Here is a 10,678-nt window from a genome sequence, read left to right on the forward strand (position 1 = left end):
AGTAAACGTTTCCTAAACTGTTGGGCGCAAGGGCGGAGAGAGGGAGAGGAAGAGGACGGTGTGGGAGAAAAGCCAACAGCCACCAAAGCGGCTGAAAAAATCCAGGCTCGGGACCCAGGAGGAGAGGCCTCGCGTGATTCCTCGAAAACCTCGCGGATTTCCGGGTAGGAAGTCAAAGGGCGGGCGCTTGAGAGGTCGTGGATTTCGAAACCGAAAAGGAGGGAAGGACTTGGGGGATTTAGCAGTCCAGGACCGAGGTCAGCGAAGAAGAGGATCTGAGATGTAGGCTCCAAGCTCAGACCAGGAAGGTGAGCCTGACTCGCGGCCCGAGGCAATAAAGCTGTTGCCCGGGAAACGGGAAGGAGGCGGAGCCGAACCTAGCTTTGACTGACAAGGGGCTACAGCAAGGGCAGAACTCCACTTCTGACTGGCTATGGCCCAGGGGGCGTGGGTTACCTGTGATTGATAGGGCCGGGGCGGGGCTTGAAACTGATCAGCTCCACTCGGGGGAAATGGGGCTTGGCTTACACCGGTAGGGTACCGGCCCTGGTGGGACTAGGGCAGTGCCTGACTGGCATAACCCCGCAGGGCCTGAGCTGAATCTGGCCCTAACCACCTGTCCTTAGGATGTCGGCCTCATTAGTCCGAGTGACCTGGGAAACAAGCAGGATATGCCCACTTGGTCCCCACCCTATGGCCAGGCTAAGCCAGGGCTTCAGACCCAAGCCATTTTTTCTCTTATGGGCAGGGAGAAAGGAAGGGTTGTGGTCTTCCTGGCCTTCATAGTAGGCAGGATGGTAGCTCCGGAGCAGATTAGGCCAAGCAAGGGGAAGAAGACTGGGGAGGAAAAGCCAAGGACACCAACACTGGCTCCCAGAGAAGGTTTCTGGATACTGAGCTCTGGGAGGAAGAGGGGAGGCTCACCCAAGAATAAGGCAGAGTACTTTCCAGTGAGAAACGCTCTGCCTCTGCCCAAATGCTAATTTCTGAGGAAAATTCCAAGTATGTGGAGGCAGTTTGGAAAGTGTATCTGGCTAGGATTTGTCCCTAGAGAGCCAGTGAAATGCCCTGTAACTAAATCTTTTGAGAAACTGGTGTGCAATTGGGAAGGAAAAATGGCGGGAAAGCCGAATCCGCCCACTGGTGCCCTGGCCAGTCTTCTCTCCGTTATGGTTTGGTGTTATCTGTGCAGCATAGATAATTCTGTTATAAAATGTTCTTAATGATTTTGTTTTGCAGAGATTCTTGCACCTCACTCCTCAGATGGGTTTATCTTACATAGATTTTCCAAAGTACAAGGCCACTTTTCAAAGGGGTTACCAAAGGCCAAAAGCTGTAACTGCAGAAAGAGCTTCAAGAGTTAACCCAGGACTCCAGTGGTCTTGGTGGGAGGCACTGCTCCAATTGTCAGGACAGGATGGAATTGAAACTGTCTATCTAAATGTTGTCACATGTTTACTTAAGAATGAGAATTTTAGGCTGGGCACAGTGGCTCACGCCTGTAATCCTAGCACTCTGGGAGGCCAAGGCGGGTGGATCGCTTGAGGTCAGGAGTTTGAGACCAGCCTGAGCAAGAGTGAGACCCCATCTCTACTAAAAATAGAAAGAAATGATCTGGACAGCTAAAAAAAAAAAAAATATATATATATATATATATATATATATATATAAAGCCAGGCATGGTGGCACATGCCTATAGTCCCAGCTACTCAGGAGGCTGAGGCAGAAGGATTGCTTGAGCCCAGGAGTTTGAGGTTGCTGTGAGCTAGGCTGATGCCACGGCACTCTAGCCCGGGCAACAGAGTGAGACTGTCTCAAAAACAAAAAATTAAAAAAAAAAAAAAGAATGGGAATTTTTGCTTATATGCCAGCTATAATACCCTTAAGTTTGGCAATTCTTCAGTGGCTTTAGTAAAAGGTTTATATATGTGTATGTATCCTTATGGATCTGTTTTGTTGGTCTATAAACAAACTGGGCCTAGGGAGAAGATGACCTGAAATTTCAAAAGGACCAGGAAAATGACCTCAAGTTTGGCTGGTGGCTGACAGGAGAGAGGAAACATAGCATGGTGGCTTCAGAGTCACACAGACCTTGGCTTGAATCTCAACCCCACCACCTCCTAGTTGTGTAGCTGCAGGCACCTTTCTTAATGTCTCTAAGGCTGTGTCTTTGCTAAGAATGGGCATAATATGTCTGCTCACAGGAGTGGTTGTAAAAATCAAAAGAAACAATGACTTAAAGCACTTGGCTTCATTGAGCCTCGCTCCACACAGCAGGACTCAGTGAACAGTAGCTGGTGTTCAGCCATGCTTCTTGTAGAAGTAAACTTCTACTGACCCCCAGAGAAGTGAACCCAGGCCAAGGTTCACTTCAGGCTGCTATGGGGGCCATTCAGCCCTAAAGATTTCTCCCCATCACCTAGTGTGTGAGAGCTTTGGGCTGAAAAAAGGAAAATGAAAGGTAATTTCCCTGTAGGGAATGGAGAATGGATTTTATTATAGACTCATTCATGTTTATTTTCTTAAATCTATCAATGCTAATACTTAGGATAAGAGTGACAACTATAAACTGTTTAATAGTAGCTCTTACCAACTGTATACAGGAACAAACTTTTGGCTTCATATTCCTCAGGGAAAAAAGGAGGTTACATAAGTAGGGAGGGAGTGGAGGGCCCTGGGGTGGTGGGAAGAGGTGTTAACTGGCAAGTGGTCCATGCTAGGCCTGTTCCCGTGGCAGACTGAGGGGGGTGTGGAAGGGTGTGGAGGGTGTGCTGCTGCCCTGGCAGCCTCTGTGTGATGGAGCTCGGTAGCCCTCAGCCCTCTCTCCTCCTTCTCTCCAGAGGGCTCCCGGGAGCAGAGGTCGCCAACCCATGCCCAATGCCTGAAGGAAACCAACCACCCCAGAGCCTGAATTTGTGCTAGGTATGTGATCAACCCCCCTAACAAAGAGGGAAATGACGGCAGGACTCCATGTGCTGAGGGAGTAGGAGACGGAAGCCTCCACTGACATCCCCGCCCTCAACCCTTGAGTACATACTCAGGTGCCAATGGGGACTGATTGTCTAATCTCAGGGCGCCCTCTGCTGGGGGATGCTGTTCCCTACAGAAGACGGGGAAGAGACTAATGAATCAAGCAAAGATCAAGAAGTAGATGATCAAGAAGTAGACAGGTTTGCTGTTTATTGAGTAACCACGGCATCATAACTGTTATCACTGGCGGTGGTTGATTGAGGGTAGCAGGAGGATCCCACCAGGGCCCTTTCGTCTTCAGGCAAGGGCCATGGGAGCTGGAATTGAGATCTAACAACATTGTGAATTTTTACCACCACCCATCACATCCCCAAGCCCATCTTGCGTGTAGACTAGCCATTGGTGCCTGGGTCCTTCCTCTTCTGGGGGGTGGGAGTGGAGGTGGGGACAGGACCAACCTCTATCAAGAGAGGACGTTATGGTGGGGGTTTTGCTGAATGTCTACCAAGGGTCAGTAGAATACAAAATTCCCTGTCTTAAGATTGTACACTTGGGGCCTAGTTGCCCTTGAAGGTGTCCTAGTCACACTCACTCAGCTACCTGTGGAGTTTAAGCACCATTCCCACAGTGTGCCCCTCTGTGAGAGGACACAGTGGGAGGCCTAAAAGGGGGATCTTGCTCTGCCTCTGTGGGTTTTGGTTGGGGGATGGGGTTGGGATTGTAGGATTTAGATTTGAGGTCATGTCAGAGCAGACCAAGAATTCCTAAGACTGCCTGCAGACACCCACATTGCAGTGTGGGGAGAGGCTGAGACAGCAAGGGCTGTATGGGATACTGATGCTCCTTTGTTCTGGAAGGGAAGCAGAGGAACCAGAGCTATTGCAGGATGTGAAGGATGGCACCAAGGGATGCATTAGCCCCCTGCCTCCCTTATCCCAACATATCTTCGTCTGCCAGCCCAGTTCCTGAGTCCATTTTGGGAGCTAGGTATCAGAAACCTGGAGGATTCAGCCCAGTTTGGCCTGCTAGTGTCCCTCAGTCTCTGTCTGAGATCCTGGGCCTCCTCCTATGTTCAGAAGGGATGAGGTGCTGTCAGGTGGAAGTGTTCAGGGAATGCAGCTCCACCTGTAGCCTGGCTGGCTGGCAGGTGTGCAGGAAGCCAAATATCAGAACATCCCAGGACAACATGTCTGCTGGTAGCTTTCAAGAGCACATACACAATGTATGCATACACACATATATCACATATGTATATGTGTGGACATTCAAACACAGGACGGAGGGATTATGTGACCTTGTTCTTTGAAACCAGAGGAGAAGAAAAGGCTTACAGTGGTGCATCCCCCAGCCTAATGGATTACTGGCTCAATGGCTGCCTGCCCACAAAGCCCCCTGCCTGGTACGAGGCGGTAGGGCAAGTGGCAGGGATGACAAGGTTCCACTGAAGCAGCAGCCCAAGGAGGTGAGGGAGGAGACAGGCTGACCCTCCCTCAAAGCCCTTTGTTGTAGTAAACCACTTCGATGTGGGGCTTTTGCTCGTGGATCTGAGCTCTCAGCTCCGGCTCCAGCCTGCTCACGTGTATGGAGCTGCAACAGAAGAGCACAGGCCAGCTGAATGTCGCCTGAACCCAACCCTCCTCAGGACCAGGGACCACCATACCTCCTCCTCCCAGGAGTAAGCATCCTCTCCTCCTACTGCCAGAAGGACTGGCTCACTGTCATTCCCCTGCCCCCTCAATCAGTTGAGTGGCTGCGAGGCCTGCTCCTGGAACGCACTGCAGGACTGTAGGTTTGGTTGTCTAGAGACACAGTCCTATCCAGAGCCCCCAGTCAAGCCTGGGGGCAGCACTTACCTCCTCTGGGGGAACAGGGCACAGCACAGAGGGGTGGCAAACACCAGGCTGGGGGAGAAGAGCATTGGAAAGATTTGTAAGGGTGTTCACTCCCCACACCCCACCCCATCCTTGGAGATAGCCCCTAGTGGTGGAGATTGATTAAAGCCAAAAAGACCCTTTAGGAACATTAAACTGAACCCTGACATTAGATTCTGGCTGAGGGAAGAGCCTTCAGAGTAGTGATTCAAAGCCCCACAGCCAGGAAGTGGCAGAATCAGGAATTAAGTGGGCATGAAGCTCCTGGATGATATCAAAAGCTGTATTTCCATGGTTTCCTCTTGTAGATGAAGACTGGAACTCCCTTGACTAAGCTCTTGACCTTCAAGAACAGGGACCATCCGTAACACACAGTATGTCCTACAGGTGTCCAAGACACACACCAGCTGAATATATGAATGAATGATGTCTATAAACATCTTAGAGGGCATAAATACCCACCCACATCCATCATGAACTCCCTGCACACTTACCAGAAGCCCACCAGTCCCACCTGCAGGGGTGCCCCCAGCCAGGGGCGGCGCTGTGAGGAGAGAGACAATGGAATGGCTTGTGTCCCCTGCCTCGCTAACCTTCACCTCATCTCACCCAACACAGCTCTCCCCCATCGGCCCGGTCCTGCCCTTGACCCCCAGGACTTGTGGCCCTTTTCTTTCTCCCAAGCCCAAGTCTGGGGTGGGACCTCCAGACTGCAGCCTTCCACTCCAGCCAGGCCTGGGTGCCAACACCCTCCCTGGTATCCCACCACCCATTCCCACCCTTCAGAATTGCTTCCCAAGGCACTCCCTGGCCCACTTTCTCTTCCCTCACTTGCTCCAGAGGCTGCTTTCTACAGGGACCCTCCTCTGAGCCTCTACTCATTGTCTCCCATCCCAGTGGCATGAAACTGTCCCTTTCCAAACACATCTCCAGCTCAGCACACCCGTCTCGATTCACTGTAGCCACAGGGACCACCTGTTCCTCAAATGTGCAAGCCTGTTCCTGCCTCAGGGCCTTTGCACTGGCTGTTCTCACTACCTGAAACACTCCTCTCTGTGCTCTTTGCCCAGCTTCTCCTTCCCATCCTTTTGGTCTTCCGAGGCCCCTTCTCCCAGCACCCTGTCTAAACAGCTCTCCCCCATTAGTCTCAATTACCATGTCCCATGCCCCATTGGTTTCCTGGAAAGCACATAGTGTAACTTATGATATATTTATTGGCTGCCTCCTTGTTTATTGGCTTCTGCACTAAACTGTAAACTTCATGAGGACAGGGACTATGACCATCTTGTTCAGTGCTGTCTCCTTAGCCCTAAAACATACCTGGCACATAGTTGGTGCTCAATAAATATTTGTGAATAAATGATCCTGTGAATGAGCCAGAGCTTGTATTCCTGTGCCTTGCTTCCCTGTCCTGTTCGTGCCTGTGTGTGCCTGAGTGTGTTGCAGGTAGTGGGGGGTGACAGATGAGTGTGACATCAAGTGTGACAATGATAGTCCATTCCTGTATGTGTCAGAAGCTTCCAGAGTGACACCAGTTTCCTTCAGGACAGAACCCATTTCCTTCCTTCCCTCATCTCCTCCTGCTCCCTCTGCATTCCTTCACCCCAGCCCAATTCACTTTTGCTGAATGAATGAGGGTGGAAGGGACAGGGCAGGGCTCAGGACAATGGGTGGCAGGTCTTAGACCCAGACCAGGCTGGAGAGAGGGTTGGGGACTGGTCTCTTCTCCCAGCCACCGCCATTTCCAGGATTGGGGAGGCGAGAGTGGCCTACCTTGAGAAAGTCTTTCTTCTCCAGGGCGTCCATGATCAGCGGGGGGATGGCTGAGGGAGAGCAGGGCAGGGACGGAGGAGCAGATTAGTGGAGTCAAAGCTGGGAACCCTAAGGAAGGGGGTCCCCTCCACATCTCCTCCCACTCTCCCCAGAGTCTTACTGCCCCCGGAGTAACAGCCTCCAAGAACAGTGCCCCCCTTCTCTCAGAGCCTCCCGTACCCCCCCCCAGCTGCCCCTGCCTTACCCATGGCAGGAATCGCCATGCCTATTCTTGATATCACCACCTGGAAGATTCCCTGCTTGGCCGCAGTCACCGAGTGGCCAAGCCTCTGACCTGCCTCGTCAGTCACTGGGATGCCCACCTGCAGCTCCCTGGGAAAGGAGGTTGGGGTCAGATCACAGGCCCCAAGTGCCACCTGCAATGCTCCAAGGGGCAGCTACTCCCTGGAGTTCCCGCACACATCCTAGACTCAAAGGCTGGTTCTCCCCCAACCCTGGAGGATCTTAGTGTCAGACTGAGATAGGTGACCAGCTCATGTCCAGGGAGGGAGAGGAGTGTCCCCACTCTGGGCTGATCTGCATGGCTGGATGGTGTGCCACATGCACATGGGACACGCACGTGCCAGGAGTTGGGGCCACTCACCTCTGCCTCATCAAAGGGATGTTGATGCAGTTGGCAGCTGCCACAGCTGCAAAGGGCACAAATCTGCCGACCAGGGGGGGTAGGTGCTGGGGAGGAAAGGTGTTGTTCAGTGGCCCTGAGGACCAGGGTGAGGTTAGGGACTCTGGGGAGAGTTGTGGGGAGCCCATATGTCAGGACTGGAGAGGTGATGGGAAGAAGGAGATGGATAAAGGGTGAAGGGGGGGGTGATGGAGTGGGGAGCCTTACCTTGGTGAGGGATTTGAGTCCCAGGGCCGTGGCCACAGCCCCTGTGGTGGCACTCACATAGGCTGTTCCCAGCTGCCTGTGGGTAAAAGAGCCAGGTCACCAGAGGGAGGTGAAGAGTCCAGCATGTAGCTCTTTCCTTTAGGGACATGCCAAATCCTCAATGCATGAGGCATAGGACGGGGGTCTTGGTGCAGAGAAAGCCCTCCCCCCAGCTCCAGTGCAACCTTGTCTGGAAACCCCAGTCCTGTCCTTTGAAGAGGGGCAGGTGCCCCAAGGCATATGTAAGAGGACCTCCTGCTCTCAGGCAGGGGAAGTAGGGAGGGGGCGGGGCTGATGAGAGCCGAGCCCCACAGGGAGCAGGCGCAAAAAGCAGAGCGCAATGGCGGGCTGGCAGGGGGGGTCCCACACCGTGCTGCAGCTCTTCCCGGGGACCAGCTCTCTCTCACCCCACAGTGATGGGAGCGTCGCCACTGCGGTTGGAGTAGTTAACGATGGCATTGAAGGACTGGTTCACCCACTGCCAGAACACAACGGTTGGGGTCTTCCTGAAGGAACAAAGACACTTATTTCTGCCCCCTCAACAGTGTCCCTCATCTTTGGATCCCTATCATGAAACTCCAGAGGTTATTCCCACACCCCAAGAAGGGACCCAGTTGATGATCCTAGAACTTGCTCAGGTAACCCCTGCATACCCACCTACCCACCCACTTACACAAACACAACCACCATGTCTGGGGAGCAAGGACCCTGAGGCTGAGTTTTGAGGAGTGGAGGGGATTCTAACACAAGCTGGCTCCCACCCACTCTTCTCTGCCCTAATTGGCCCAGAGAGGGGGTACACGGTCACCAAGCCATGCTCTAGCCCAGAGCCCTCAGGAAGGGGACGTGGGGCAAGACCTGCCTGTAGAAGGTGAGCATGCAGCCAGTGATGGTCATGTTCATGGGCACCTGGGCTGACATGCGGCCAATCAGGACCACCTTCTCCCCCGTGTCGGGATGGAAGGCAGAGTCGTACACATACTTGGCTCTCCACAGCTGGTCCTCGGTGAGCCCTGGGGTCACCACGCCAGCCCTGCCGAAGTTGCCAAGGAGCAGACAGGCTATGGTCAGTTGTCTAATTATTTCATTATATATTACAATGTAGTAATAATAGAAATAAAGTGCATAATAAATGTAATGCGCTTGAATCACCCCAAACCATTCCCCCTCCCCCCGCAATCTGTGGAAAAACTATCTTCCATGAAAACAGTCCCTGGTGCCAAAAAGGTCGGGGACTGCTGCTGTAGAGTGTTTGTGAGGCATAGAACAGCCCCCCGCCTATAAATATCTACGCCAGCTCCTCAACCCAAACACCCTAAAATCCTTTGGGTTAAAGCACTGTGCCGTAGTTCATGATGCCAGCAGAGAGAGGGGGGTTGAGGATTGGGACAGGGTCACTCTCAACCTTGAAAAGGAAGGCACAAAATATACTATATTAATGGCAGGGAGTGAGACCTTAGAGTACAGGGTCAGATGGGGGTGCGCATCACCTGTAGTTCTGCACGATATTCCGAGACGCTTCCAGCTGTGCCCCAGATAGCAGCAGATTTCGGGGATCAGTAACGGTGAAGAAGTGCTGGGCTCTGCCCAAGAATGTGCTTTGGTCCCAGCGAGGTTCCTGGATGTTGATATCCAAGGGCAACTCACCCATTTTCTGCAGGGCAGAGATGAGGGTCAGAGGGCTCCAAGGTGGGGGTCCAAGAGCTCCACCTGGGGAAACATTTGGTGGCCCTGCCCTGGTCCCTGAGCCTATCACCAGTCCCTTCAAGAGCTCAAGGTGACTCCAGATAGGTAAGCAAGGGCTGGAGAGGAGCTGTTTCTTAGGCAATGTCCTGGCCTAAGAATCTGCAGCCACAGGAGGAGGGGGAAGGGAAGACCAGAACCAGGAAAACAGATCTCCCTGGGCTCTGGCTTCGTGCAGATTTTCATGAGTGAGGATTTACATGTGTTTGATACATAAGCAGCAGCTACCTCCTGTGCAGCTACTTATGTGCTGCAGATGCACAAAAAAATGTAATATATGCATGACATACCCATGCTTATGTTAGCTTTAGGCCCCAGCTGCCCTGAGACCTAGATACAAACCCCCAAGGCTGTTTGGGAAGATGGCATAAAACATCCCACACGTCAGGCCCTGATTGGAGGGGAGCAAGGACTCATTGGCCACCCAGGGCTTATCTGTTCCAGATCTCAAACAGAGGACTCTGCTGTCAGCCATGTATGTGCCCGTGGGCATGCACAAATCCCCTCTCCAGACCCATCTTCCCCAACCCACACTGAATGACCCCAGGCTCTCCCTGTTCCCTGGCTGGCAGGGCTGGCACAGACACCCATCCAGCCAACCACCTACAGAAAATAGCAGGATTCAGTGGACTCCCTTCCACCCAGCACAAAAGAAAGCCTGGAGCAGCCATCTGGCAGCACAGGGCAAAATCCTACAGAATGACTAATCCTCTCCAACCACACTTCCTCCTGCACAGGCAGACACATCCTCCTCTCTCACTCACACTCACATACCCACACACAAAGACACCGTCGAGCACGCCCTACCCAGATACACAAACAAGACCAACGCACTCTATACACCGGCCCGCAAGGACCAATATGCACACTCCGACCAGTTGCAGACACTTAAATGTGACCACACGCAGCCCCACCCTGACATTCCTTCCCCCAACCAACTTCCCCTTGTGTCCTGTGGACCTCCATAGAGCCGCCGATACTGGATCCCACAGGATAGAGAATGCGTCTCAAGGTAGACCTCCTCCTCCTACCCCCAGCCCTTAACCCTCCACTCCCCTGACTCCCGAACACGGCCGGGACAGCTAGCACTCACGCTTTCCGGAGCTCTCCGCAGCTCTCAGACCCGCCTTCCTCTCCGGGCGTCGCCACAGCCCTCCCAGCCATCACACAGGACGTCACGCGTGACGCTGACCAGCAGGGAGGGGCGGGGGCTTCCCTGCCGCGCCTGCCCGGCGGAATCCAGGATTGGCAGAGCCTGGCGGCGGTGGGTGTCATTTGGAGCGATGCCCCCAGCCGGGGCCACAGGGACCAGGCCCTACGCTGCCTTCCAGAGCCAATCGTATCGCGGGGATCAGTCCTGGCCCCTCCACAGCCAGATAGAGGAGGGGAGGAG

At 53.3% G+C, this 10,678-nt stretch overlaps 1 protein-coding gene and 1 long non-coding RNA gene across 2 annotated transcripts; one reads left to right on the forward strand and one right to left on the reverse strand.

The window, feature by feature from the left end:
• The first annotated feature begins 232 nt into the window (after nucleotides 1-232).
• Nucleotides 233-6,173, forward strand: LOC123650116. The gene is made up of 3 exons (XR_006739264.1): nucleotides 233-308; nucleotides 2,841-2,922; nucleotides 5,150-6,173. It is a non-coding gene; the product is annotated as an uncharacterized LOC123650116 (long non-coding RNA).
• SFXN3 (sideroflexin 3) lies at nucleotides 3,149-10,634 on the reverse strand. Its single transcript, XM_045568601.1, has 11 exons — nucleotides 10,379-10,634; nucleotides 9,033-9,196; nucleotides 8,405-8,575; nucleotides 7,950-8,048; nucleotides 7,504-7,579; nucleotides 7,258-7,343; nucleotides 6,859-6,986; nucleotides 6,615-6,664; nucleotides 5,336-5,385; nucleotides 4,824-4,871; nucleotides 3,149-4,557 (listed from the first exon to the last, which is right to left on the reverse strand). Exons 2-11 carry the CDS (start codon nucleotides 9,191-9,193, stop codon nucleotides 4,461-4,463), a joined length of 966 nt encoding a protein of 321 aa, XP_045424557.1. The 5' UTR covers nucleotides 9,194-9,196; nucleotides 10,379-10,634; the 3' UTR covers nucleotides 3,149-4,460.
• Between the last annotated feature and the right edge of the window lie 44 nt (nucleotides 10,635-10,678).

The sequence above is a fragment of the Lemur catta genome, chromosome 14 (genome assembly GCF_020740605.2).
Source record: "Lemur catta isolate mLemCat1 chromosome 14, mLemCat1.pri, whole genome shotgun sequence".
Taxonomy (NCBI): Eukaryota; Metazoa; Chordata; class Mammalia; order Primates; family Lemuridae; genus Lemur; species Lemur catta.